Source organism: Oncorhynchus gorbuscha, linkage group LG23 (genome assembly GCF_021184085.1).
Source record: "Oncorhynchus gorbuscha isolate QuinsamMale2020 ecotype Even-year linkage group LG23, OgorEven_v1.0, whole genome shotgun sequence".
Classification (NCBI taxonomy): domain Eukaryota; kingdom Metazoa; phylum Chordata; class Actinopteri; order Salmoniformes; family Salmonidae; genus Oncorhynchus; species Oncorhynchus gorbuscha.
The window spans coordinates 61,111,241-61,124,356 of record NC_060195.1 but is presented as its reverse complement, the minus strand read 5'-3'; the positions used below and the strand labels follow the sequence as shown (position 1 = coordinate 61,124,356).

The window sequence follows — 13,116 nt, the reverse complement described above, 5'->3', positions numbered from 1 at the left end:
AGACAAATCCAGAGGGAGCAGGAGAAGGAGATGAAGAGGATTTGGTTTGAGACGAGGAAAATGCCAAGCCTGATTGAGGAGGTAACAAGACCAACTTTGACAAAGTTGACTAGAGTTCTGTTGAACAATATTAATTAAATCAAATATATATCAATATACGGACAAAATGTGCCATATGCCATGGAATGTAAGCTAACAGTATTTTGTCTGATAACTTTTCTTGTGTTGTATCGTGTATGTCTCTCTTTGAGTATTGTTATGTACATAGTCCTCAGTTCTTATGGTTGCCTTGTTTTGAATTTTTTTTTAAATAAGAAGACCAAGCGATCTCTGTTATACCTTCATATCAGGATTATGTAGTTGTCCCACCTTGCTACCTTAAGTTGAATGCATTAACTGTAAGTCGTTCTGGACAAAAGCTTCTGCTAAATGTCTAAAATGTCAAATGTTATGCTGGGTGTAGTGCATGTATTTTTACACTTAGTTGACCCGTTAGCTAGAAGACCCAGGGTTGGTACAGACTGGTGCAGAGCATCTGAGAGGACACTAGATCTATACAGTGTCTTAGGAAAGTATTCAGACACCTTTACTTATTCCACCTGTTGTTACGTTACATCCTCATTCTAAAATGGATTAAATAAAATTTTAATTCTCAGCAATCTACACACAATAGCCTATAATGACAAAGCGAAAAAACTGTTGGACATTTTTTTGGGAAAATGTATTAAACTTAAAAACAGAAATACCTTATTTACAGAAGTATTCAGACCCTTTGCCATGAGTCTCAAATGAGATCAGGTGCATCCTGTTTCCATTGAAAGTCCTTGAGATGTTTCTACAACTTGATTGGTGGTAAATGAAATTGATATGACATGATTTGGAAAGGCACACACCTGTCTATATATAAGGTCCCACAGTTGACAGTGCATGTCAGAGCAAATACCAAACCATTAGTTAGAAGGAATTGTCCGTAGAGTTCCGAGACAGGATTGTGTCAAGAAACAGATGTAGGGAAGGGCACCAAAACATCTCTACAGCATTGAAGGTACCCGAGAACACAGTGGCCTCCATCAGTCTTAAATTGAAGAAGTTTGGAACCACCAAGACTCTTCCTAGAGCTGGCCACCCGGCCAAGCTGAGCATTCGGAGGAGAAGGGCCTTGGTCAGGGAGGTGACCAAGAACCCGATGGTGACTCTGACAGAGCTCAAGAGTTCCTCAGTGGAGATAGGAGAACCTTCCAGAAGGACAACCATCTCTGCAGCACTTCACCAATCAGGCCTTTGTGGTAGAGTGGCCAGATGGAAGCCATTCCTCAGTAAAAGGCACATTTGGAGTTTGCCAAAAGGCACCTAAAGACTCTCAGACCATGAGCAACAAGATGCTCTGGTCTGATGAAACCAAGATTGGACTCAGGATCGAGGCAAAGATGAACGGAGCACAGAGAGATCCTTGATGGAAACCTGCTCCAGAGCGCTCAGGACCTCAGACTGGGGGCGATGGGTCACCTTACAACAGAACAACGACCCTAAGCATAAAGACAAGACACCGCAGGAGTGACTTTGGGACAAGTCTCTGAATGTCCTTGAGTGACCCAGCCAGAGCCCAGACTTGAACCGGATCAAACATCTCTGGAGAGACCTGAAAATAGTTGTGCCGCAACTCTCCCCATCCAACCTAACAGAGCTTGAGAGAATCTGTAGAAAAGAATAGGAGAAACTCCCCAAACACAAGTATGCCAAGTTTGTAGCGTAAAACCCAAGAAGATTCTATGCTGTAATCACTGCCAAAGGTGCTTCAACAAAGTACTTATGTAAATTTCCATTAATTTTATTTGAAATGAATTTGAAACGATTCTGTTTTTGCTTTGTCCATATGGGGTATTGTGTGTAGATTGATGAGCGAAAAAAATGATTTAATCCATTTTAGAAGAAGGCTGTGAGGTAACAAAATGTGAAAAAAGTGAAGGGGTCTGAATACTTTCCGAAGGTATTGTATATGTGATGTATAAGTACATAGTGTTCACTCATAAAGTATGTATGTACTGAATGTGATCACTTTCATCATGTCTGTTTCTTTTCTCCTGCAGAATGTGAGAGATGTGACCAACCGTCCACTCACTGAGTTCATGGCTCCCTGTATTGACTCCCTCCCACCACTGGCTTTCACCAATCGGAGGCCTATACCAACCATGTTACATCCCCCCTCTCCATTGGCCATACGCACTCAGGATGCACAGCGGTTCATTGTATTTTCCTACTTTGTCCCTGCTGAGTGCCCAGTTTCCACAGAGGCCACTGCAGATGTATCTGCTGGTAAAAGAGAGGACTTGTCGACAGATACACATCTATCCTCAATGCTGCATCGATACCTGCCACACTTCTTTAACAATGACTCCATTCCACCACAGCAGACAGTAGAGGGAACCACTGAGGTCTCAGTTGCTACAGTGGCAATATCTAATATCAAGGAAGAGGACAGATTCTATCCGTTCTCCCTCCCACCACTGGCTCAGCGGCTCATTGGCAATTCATTCAATGTCCCGGAAACCTCCCAGCTTGCAGTTTCAGCCACTGAGTACCGAGTTGCCAAAGAGGCCACTACAGGTACAGCCACTGTCAAGAGAGAGAACCGATGGGCAGCTAGAATTCTTCCTTCAGTGCTGCCTCCATGCCTGCCACCTGTCTTTGACAATGACTACAAACTGCCAGGGGTGGCAGTAGAGGGAACCAACAAGTGTCCAGTTGCCAGTGAAGCAGCCGCTTCCGTGCCTACTGTCCTCCAAGAGGAGTTTTTGACTGATAATAGTCCTCCTGCACCCACAGCACTGTCTCTAAGGCTGCCCTGCACCCACAATATTGACCACAAACAGCCAGAGGAGATCGTTGAGAACACCACAGAGTGCTCAGTTGACATAGAGGCATGTGCAGTTGCATCCACTGTCAAGAGAGAGGAACTGATGGGTGATAAAAGCCCTGTCCATGCACTTCCTCCAAGCCTGGCATGCATCCATGACAAGGACCACAAGCAGCCAGATCAGAAAGGGAGGGGCACTACTGAGGAGGTGGATATCTGCTCTCACACTCACCAGCTGGTCCCAGATGCTAACTTAACTCTGCCAACCTGCAATGATGAGCTGCCCACCCCTCTGATCTGCGTTGTCACTAAGACGCCTGTTAGAGTGGGAGCCTCCATATGCAGGACAGAGGATGAGGAACCCAGGCCCCGGACCCTGGAAGAGGCAAAGGTAGGTGTCATATTTCACCCTACTACTTTACAGGGATGGTGTTCAGTTCCATTTCAATTCAATGTGTTGAAGAGAATTGGAATTTTAGACTACTTCCTGAATTGACCAGAATTGAAATGGAATTGACCCCAACCCTGCTGCTCTTTAATCATAGTATAAAACATCACCCCTCACTAGGGTTATTGGGCCATCATTGTATGTTGATCACTCAATTGTGTATTGAATGTGCCACATTGGAACAATTTTACATCTAGAGTCAATGTCTTCCTGTTAGGATTATTGGATAGGCATTGAAAATGAGAGTGAAGAGAGAAGTGTCACTGAGGAGGTGAGCCCGAGGGAGGGATTGAAGAGTGTGGCGGATTGTGCCCATTCCAAGTGCTCCAATGGTACGGTTTCATCAGAGAGAGCAGAGACCATCCTGGGAAGAGTGGGCTTTCTGCTCATGAACCACATGCAGAAAATCCCGTCTTTGAAGATGAAGGAAAAATATAAAAATAAGAAACTGAATAAGAAGTTGAAAGATGACGAGAAAGAGAGAAAGGAGATGAAACACAAGGAGGAGCAAAAAAAGAGGGAGAAGAAAGAGATGAAGGAGAGAGAGAAAGAGCAGAAGAAAGTCTTGAAGGCTGAGAAGAAGAGGGAGAAGGAAAGAAAAGAGAAGGAAAAGGCAGAGAAAAAGAGGTTAGAGGGGCTGATGAAGATACATAATGACATGATGAAAGACAGAATTAAGAAAGAGAAGAAGTGTTCTGAGGAGCTGAAAAAGAGAGAGAAAGCTCAAGCTGAGTTCCTGGAAATAGAGAGAAAGATTCAAGAAAAGGAAGAGAGAAAAGATGAGGAGAGAGGAGAGGAAGAGACTGGAGAAGAAGAGGAAGAGGGAGCCAGCTGGAGGTGGAACTGAGATGGTGATAGAAGAGCAGGGAAGGGATGAAAGCTTGAAGATGGATGAGTAGACTGGGTAATAGAGTACGGAGGGAGGGATATGATATTTTTGCATGCAATGAAAGAACTAAGCATTTAAAAAAAAAAAAATGTTTACTCTGTTTTATTTTTGCTAAGGCATACTGTACAACACTGTATAAACACAAAATGTTAATTTTTCACAAATCTGGGGAGTGTTCAAATGTTGAATTCCAAATCGACCCGATGGAGAGGGGCTGCGCTGAGATGAGATGAGGAGGATGAAGAGGGAGGGGAGTGGATGGAGGGTGGAGAGGAACATGATAGAGAGGAATATGATAGATGGGAATATAATAGAGAGGAATATGATAGAGGGAATATGATACAGAGGAATATGATATTTTATTTATTTTATTTAACTCCGCAAGTCAGTTCAGAACAAATTCTTATTTACAATGACGGCCTACCAAAAAGCAAAAGGCTTTCTGGGTGGGGGCTGGGATTAAAAATAAATAAATAAAATTGAAATATAGGACAAAACAGATATCACGACAATAAAGACAACACAACACTTTAACCAGGTAGGCCAGTTGAGAACAAGTTCTCACAACTGCGATCTGGCCAAGATAAAGCAAAGCAGTGCGACAAAACCAACAACACAGAGTTACACATGGGATAAAGAAACATACAGTCAATAACACAATAGAAACATGTATGTACGGTGTGTGCAAATGTAGTAAGACTAGGAAGGTAAGGCAATTAATAGTCCATAGAGGCGAAATAATTACAATTTAGCATTAACACTAGAGTGATAGATGTGAAGAAGATGATGTGCAAGTAGATACTGGGGTGCAAAATAGCACAAATAAATAAATAACAATATGGGGATGAGGTAGTTGGGTGTGCGATTTACAGATGGGCTGTGTACAGGTACAGTGATAGGTAAGCTGCTCTGACAGCTGATGCTTAAAGTTAGAGAGGGAGATATAAGTCTCCAGCTTCAGTAATTTTTGCAATTAGTTTCAGTCATTGGCAGCAGAGAACTGGAAGGAAAGGCGGCCAAAGGAGGTGTTGGATTTGGGGATGACCAGTGAAATATACCTAGTTGGAGTGTGTCGTATGGGTGGGTGTTACTATGGTGACCAGTGAGCTGAAATAAGGCGGGGCTTTACCTTGCAAAGACTTATAGATGAACTGGAGCCAGTGGGTTTGGCAACGAATATGTAGGTTAGGGCCAGCCAACGAGAGCATACAGGTCGCAGTCGTGGGTAGTACATATATGGGGCATTGGTGACAAAACAGATGGCACTGTGATAGACTACATCCAATTTGCTGAGTAGAGTGTTGGAGGCTAATTTGTAAATGACATCGCCGAAGTCAAGGATCAGTAGGAGAGTCAGTTTTACAAGGGTATGTTTGGCAGCATGAGTGAAGGAGGCTTTGTTGCGAAATAGGAAACCAATTCTAGATTTTTTGGGGATTGGAGATGCTTAATGTGAGTCTGGAAGGAAAGTTTAGGTTTGTTAACACAGCGTCCAAAGAAGGGCCAGATGTATACAGAATGGTGCTGTCTGCGTAGAGGTGGATCTGAGAATCACCAGCAGCAAAAGCGACATCATTGATATATACGGAGAAAAGAGTCAGTCCGAGAATTGAACCCTGTGGCACCCCCATAGAGACTGCCAGAGGTCCGGACAACAGGCCCTCCGATTTGACACACTGAACTCTATCTGATAAGTAGTTGGTAAACCAGGTTAGGCAGTCATTTGGGAAACCAAGGCTATTGAGTGTGCTGATAAGAATGTGGTGATTGATATAGTCGAAAGCCGGGGCCAGCTCGATTTTGCACCCCCAAATATATTATAAATAGTATAATTGCGTAATATGATAGCATTTTTCTAACCCGCTCCCCTGTCGAACCAAGATAAATGGTTTTGACCACAAAAGTTTTGCTTCACTACATGCTCCACTGCTTTGATTTGTGTAATATTAAGCTAGAAATGCCAAGTGCGAATCCAGATAATGTGTAAACTCTACATAGTTGTGCTCTGTGGGTGTCATTGAGTAGGTTGATACCCCATGTCATGGGTACACAATCCATAGCTAGGCAGTACAATATGAATGTTCAAAACACATTCCCGACTGGGAATGGAAGGGGACAGTCAAAGTCCTGCAAAAAGAGTTACGACGCTAATATCTGTGTAAACTTCACATAGTTGTTTTCTCTAGGGGTCACTGAGAGTAGGCTGGTACCCCATTTCATAGGCTAGGCATATAATTATGCCCCCAATTCTTTTATTTAACTAGGCAAGTTAGTTAAGGACAAACTGTTATTTTCAACAACAGCCTAGGAACTTCCTTGTTCAGGGGCAGAACAACAGATTTGTCAGCTCAGGGATTCAATCTTGCAACCTTTCAGTTACTAGTCAAAAACTCTAACCACTAGGCTACCTGCCACCCCAATGAAGTTCTGAATTATAATACACCCACAGTGCGATTTAAATGTATTAAAATGAATCTTTCGACAAATTTATATGACAACATTCCAACCTTATTAAGCATTATCTAGTCCAATTGTGGCATGTTTTCACAATTATCAGTTTCAATGAAGGGCTTTTATTTTGATGGCGAACCGCCGATTCCACTAGTGTTGCTCACGCAAATAATGTTGTTCACGACACACGCGTTGTTATCGTGGTCACGTCAGATAGCATTGTCCTACAAAACGCTAAAGCTTATTAAACAACTTTACACAGGACAAATGGTATCGTGTTTATCCGTTGAATCTACACAGAAGACGGTTATTTGTTAAGGCTTAACGAAGAAAAAAAACGGTCGCGCGACGATTGTGTACGATTATAGCTAGTAGCTAACGTTAGCTAGGTTACGAAGCCAAATATCTGCATAAAGTTATTGCATGAAGTTACTTAACAGGGACAACATGTCTAGCCTTAACAGTCGCAATATTTTCGAGAAAGAAACAACGTCGATTATGACTTTTATCGTTGAGACGGCAGTAGCAGAAATTAGCCAACTGTTTTTGGACAACGAATCAATCGCGGCGCCAATACCAAGTAACCTGGGAAAAAAGGTGAGCAACGTTGTACAAAGATTGTCATTGTTTCATAAGCAAGCGTTAGTTTGGATCTTGTTGGTCATTAGACCAAGACCGTGGCAAAATATTGACTATCATACAATTTCTCCAAACGGAAAACGTTTTGCGACTATTGGACAAATTCAGGTTAGTCCCGCCCAATAATATATTATAGTGGGTGCTGTTCTGAAGTCACCGTCCGCCATTATGATACAGTATTTCAATGTAATGTTTCAAGGACATATACATTCATTTAAATATTTATTTATTGGGGAGTGCAACATAAGACTTATACATATTTAGTTTAACAAAAAAAAAACTCGTGTTTTTATATTTAAAATTTTTATTGAGGAATTATTTGCTTCTCTTCAGTTCATACAATACTATGTATTGTTTTTTTTAGATGTATTACAGTATCTGTAAGGGAGAGAAACAATACGTATTTATCTTCCAAAACATGTAGCTGTTGAAATGAAAACATGTACCTCGCCTCTCTACAGGACAAAGAAACAGCGGTGATGACTATAATGTAAAGCTGGAGTAGTTAATGCATGATCCCATAATGTTTTCAATATTGCTAACCAGTTTAAGTTAAATCTGATGTAAAGTTACTCCCCCATTTAAGCCAGTACAAAGAAATTGCAGTAGTCAAGATTAATAAATGTATCTTAGTACAATAAAACTAGGAGTGGGTTCACTCAGACTGTTAAAATCTCTGGGTTCAGTGGTGGCCTTTTTGTATATGTCCTGTAGTACTAGGTGGCTGCTAATGTAAACTACATTCATTGTCAATGCACAATATTTGTTCAACAGTTGTGAAAGGACAATTAGAAAATCCATAAGAACAGCAGTTAAATTGGATACATGTATCACCACTTCATCCATGCTTAATAACATCAACAACAATGGGTTATCGTTTTGTAAACCAGCTAGTATAAACAGACATTTGCGTACATGCGTTGCTGCGGTTGCACAGTACCACAAGCTGTCAAAATGAACCAAAAAGTACATTTTCTACACAAATAATTTAGATACTACGTATGAAATGTCTTCCCACATCCCTTGAATTGGTGCTATATCCCTATCCACACATCGTGGCATTGTTGACAAATTTGACATTTTAACGTAGGGTTATTGTTTTTCCCTGATTCACTTCAAACGCTCTTATTGGCCAAGACATAGAGGGACCTACCCAAATTTGATCAATCGAAACGGTTGTACATGTTATGTTCTTGCTTTGCACGTGCACCTGTCTGTTTCACACATGTTTGTCGTATTTAAAGTCTAGTATATGGGCCAGTGAAGTATAACTAGCTAAGGAAAGTAGCAAAGTTTTTTTTTTTTTTAATACAAATTGAGTGTAACTTTGTTGGCTTCGTTCTAATATACTTCAATCTCTCTCTAGAAACAGGTTGGCACCATTATGCACCTTTTGACAAAGGAGGCTGTTCGTAAAATCTGTAGACTATTCCTAGAGGTCTCTGCAGCTTTACAAAATGAAAATGAGAAACTGAAGATCAAGGTGGAGCAGATGGATAAAGATCTGAAGGCGATGGTTGAGAAGGATGAGGGGCGAGAAGAACCGAAAAGACCAACCCATATTCTGCACAATGGAACGATCTTTAAAATTAAGCCAGTTGGTGAGTGTGGGCCCAGCAACTCATCACTGTCTATTGAATATAGCAAAGGAAAGCTTGTTTGTATGGTTTGCTTGTACTGATAGTTTGTCTTCCACCAGTTTGTAAAGGGATGTGATGCACAATGTCGTTCAAAGGAAATGTAAAGTTTTATCTGCTTGTTATTTAAGATCTCCCAATGATGCCTGTTAACAATGTGAAGACAAACACCGTGGTTTCAGCATTGCTCAGCATGGGAGATGTCAGTCAAGTAAACACTGTCATCGTACGGGAAGAGGTATGTTCTTGTAACTTATGATCATCTTCTGTGTATGATTTTAGCAAATCTGACAAATGTCTGTTTTATATTAAAATAATGACTTTCCTCCATTCCAGACTACTGCGAGAAATACAGGCTCTATCACCGACCCTGTGAAGGAGAGGAGTGAGGTGAAATCAGGAACTAAAACGTCAGTCATTGAAGGTAATATCCCAAAGAAACAAAACTGGATGTTCCAAGTACACAACTATGCTTAAACCACAACAATAGACCACTTTTGAGGTCTGGGATTTATTTTTTATTTGATATTTTATAGTGGAAGGGTGTAGTTTCCCTTTAATTCAATTGTGTACCTTGGCAAGAGACCTTTGTGTTTGGCAAGCGGTGTTTCTGTAGCCTACTGTATCATGTATAGTGTGCATCACAGGAGGTTGGTGGCATCTTAATTGGGGAGGACGGGCTTGTGGTAATGGCTGGAGTGGAATGATCTCAAATTCATGTGTTTGATGCCATTTCATTCACTCCGTTCTGCTCACCAGCCTCCTGTGGTGTGCATGTGATTGCAAAGTTTGCTAAACAAATGCCCACGTGACTGATACAAATCGTCATGATATCATTCTGCCAGGTATGCCTACTTTGTAGTCAACATTTAATTGGGAAGGTTTTTTGGGAAAGCCTTTTAAAGGACAGTTTCGGCATGCTAACTGGCAAAAGAACATGCAGGCATTACTTCTTCAGAAAGTTCCAGGAAATACAAATCACTGATGCAATCTTTTCTATTCATGAATTATGAGAAACTAGAGCAATTAAACACATTTTTTTTAAATTTAATTCAATACATTTTTATTTATTTATCTCTCCACTTTGGACCATTCAATCAAGACTTCAGACCAAACATTTTAAATACCAGGTATGCATATCCACCGATTCTTGCCTTCACATTCACTGGTAGGCTAGATATCATAACTTGAAATGTATTTTCTACTGCTTTCCTGTGCCTACCGCTCTTCTGTGAGATGCTCCACAACCAGTTGTTTGAAAGCTGCACGCTCTCGCTGCCCGGTGATATTCCGCTTCAAAGTAGGCAGTGTGTTGCACAGTGTGCTAAATAATCTACATGATGAACTTAGAGCTTCAGGAATTTGACTCTTTTTCATATATATATATATATATTTTTTTTTTTTTTATCAATTAGCCTAGATTGAAAATTATTGGCATCATTATTATATAATATGGATGATTTTTAAAATATATTTTTTAATTTTTCTTTTATTTAACCAGGCAAGTCAGTTAAGAACAAATTCTTATTTTCATTGACGGCCTAGGAACAGTGGGTTAACTGCCTGTTCAGGGGCAGAACGACAGATTTGTACCTTGTCAGCTCGGGGATTTGAACTTGCAACCTTTCGGTTACTAGTCCAACGCTCTAACCACTAGGCTAACCTGCCACCCATTGGATGATTGACTGGCCCGGAGGGTTTCCAAAACCTCCCGGAACCAGTGGGCAGCCCTGTAAGTCGACCCCTTCACCCTATTCACTATATAGGGGTGCCATTTGGGACACAGCCGTTTAGTTGTATAGTTGTTGCTGGTACAATTTTGTGTTGTATTGAAAGATGGCTGTCAAACCAGTAGCATAATGCCTGTATATTCCTCTCATCTGTAGGTGCTGCAGAGGCTTACAGTAAACCGACAGAGACTTCTTCTCTTCTTCTCTCTGTGGGAGACTCACGTGGACTGAATACAAAGCCCTCATTTAGAGACACTGAATCCAAGGGTGAACCTATGAGAGCTGTTGTTCCAGAGGAAACAGGCAGCGGGAGAGGCAGTCATGCAAGAGAAACAAGCAGCCGTACTGCTAATGGCACAGAATCCACAGAAAACAGCCACGGAATACAGCAGAGCATTTCCAAGCCGAGGAAACCCTTCAAGTGTGACATATGTGAGAAGACCTTCCACGCAAACTGTCTGTTGAAACGCCATATAGCAGTTCACAATAAACCGAAAGGGCCCTTTAAGTGTGACATTTGTGCGAAAACCTTCCGCCTGAACTGTATGCTGACTCAGCACATGCAAACTCACTCAAAAGAGAAACCTTTCAGTTGCAAAGTTTGCGGAAAGAAGTTCCGTAGTAAGACAAATCTGAAATCACATGAGTTTGTTCATGCAGAGGTGAAACCGTTCACCTGCCTCACTTGTGGACGAGGTTTCGCCTCAAAGTACATGCTTGACGTACACCAGCGAGTTCACACAGGTGAGAAACCATACAGCTGTACTACGTGTGGAAAGAATTTCAGTATATCTCAAAACCTGAAAACGCATATTAGATCTGTACATACAGAACGTACAGAACGCCCACACCCATGCTCCCAGTGTGACAAGACCTTCTGGCGTCCCGTCGAATTGCAGGAGCACCAGGTAGTTCATACAGGGGAGAAGCCCTTTAGATGTGAAATATGTCAAGCTACTTTCAGCTTTAAGGAGAACCTTACGAGACACCATCGAATTCACACGAAGAAGAGGCCGCACACATGTGAGGCGTGTGGAAAGACATTCATTCAGTCCACCAACTTAAAAGCTCACATGCTAGTTCATGGGGCATTAAAACCATTTATGTGTGACGTTTGTGGAAAGACTTACCTTTACAATTATCAACTGAGAATTCACAAGCTATCACACGTGGCTGATGGAGAGGGGCACTCAAGAACCAGAAAGAACAAGGCCAACCAACAAAAACAAACCGATCAACCAAAACCCTTCAGCTGTGAGATATGTTTGAAGGGCTTCAGCTCCATCGGTTCTCTGAAAACACATGGAAGAATTCACACAGGCGAAAACATATACACTTGTTCCACATGCGGAAAGACTTTTCTCCATAAAGTTACTTTTGACTATCACCAGAAATTACACACTGGAGAGAAGCCCAATGCTTGTGGTTGTTGTGGAAAGAGATTTATTACAAAACAATCTCTTAAGATACATGAGCTGATCCATACAGGTGAGAAACCACACAAGTGCAGTGATTGTGGGAAGACTTTTGGATTTATCGGTAATCTCAAAAGGCATGAGCGAGTCCACACGGGAGAGAAGCCTTTCAGCTGCGATGTCTGTGGGACACGATTCAGACAAGCCAATCATGTCAAAACCCACATGCAAGTGCACACAGGAGTCAGGCCATACTCCTGCAAGAGATGTGGAAAAGGCTTTTCTGATTCAAGACACTTCAAAAAGCACAACTGTGTCAGTAGCTAACACAAATCTTCTGATCGCACTTTCTGAAGTAAGAAATGAGGATTACATGCCATGATGCTACAATCTCAATAACTTGGTTATCAAATAACTTGAGTCAAATGTGTATGAGTCTGAATACTGCAAGACATTGGGTTTTGTTGTGTGGATTTCCCAAAAGATTCCATAATCTTGGCATGTAAATGATTTCTTCACTGTGATGATCACATCCCTAATATTAATTGTCCAGTGAGACTTTTATTCTAATAGACATGTCCATATACTAACTACACTTTTTGTTCTTGGAAATAGCCTTAACTATTAGGTTGGATGGCCTTATGGGATTCTTCCGGTGCAGGGAAGGATTAACAAATACCATTTATGCAGGGTAGAAACTAGGAGGGTGATGATGACAACAACAAAAAACTGCAGTCATTTGTGAAATAAACTTTACTGTTGAAACAAGATATTTCAAGGATTTTACCAAAATAAACCTGGAATAAAGACAATATTACAATATTGTATTTTGCTGTAGTCAATTCTTATTGAGTGTCTCTGACTGCCTTCCATACTGTAGTACAGAGATCAAGTCTCCTCTCCAGAGTGTGGCCTCTTCTGGTGGCGTTTTCTGTCGTTCATTTGGGAGAAGCATTGTCCACATTCTGATCAGTGGTACGGTTTCTCTCCAGTTGCATTCTCATATGTATTGTGAGAGTTCTTTTGGAAAAATCTTTCCACAGCAGAAGCACT

The 13,116-nt window shown here is 41.3% G+C and overlaps 1 protein-coding gene across 1 annotated transcript; it reads left to right on the top strand.

Moving 5' to 3' along the window:
• Positions 1-16: 16 nt before the first annotated feature.
• LOC124011610 (PR domain zinc finger protein 15-like) lies at positions 17-12,883 on the top strand. The gene is made up of 7 exons (XM_046325062.1): positions 17-81; positions 2,088-3,245; positions 3,520-3,573; positions 8,648-8,882; positions 9,050-9,156; positions 9,255-9,342; positions 10,805-12,883. The coding sequence occupies exons 1-7, from the start codon at positions 31-33 to the stop codon at positions 12,388-12,390; spliced, it is 3,279 nt and encodes a 1,092-aa protein (XP_046181018.1). The 5' UTR covers positions 17-30; the 3' UTR covers positions 12,391-12,883.
• The last annotated feature ends 233 nt before the right edge of the window (positions 12,884-13,116 follow it).

Coding starts and splice junctions, on each gene's coding strand:
- LOC124011610 (XM_046325062.1), top strand. CDS start 31: ATGAAGAGGATTTGGTTTGAGACGAGGAAAATGCCAAGCCTGATTGAG. Junction 3,246..3,519: donor GGACCCTGGAAGAGGCAAAG/GTAGGTGTCATA, acceptor TCTTCCTGTTAG/GATTATTGGATAGGCATTGA. Junction 9,157..9,254: donor CTGTCATCGTACGGGAAGAG/GTATGTTCTTGT, acceptor CCTCCATTCCAG/ACTACTGCGAGAAATACAGG.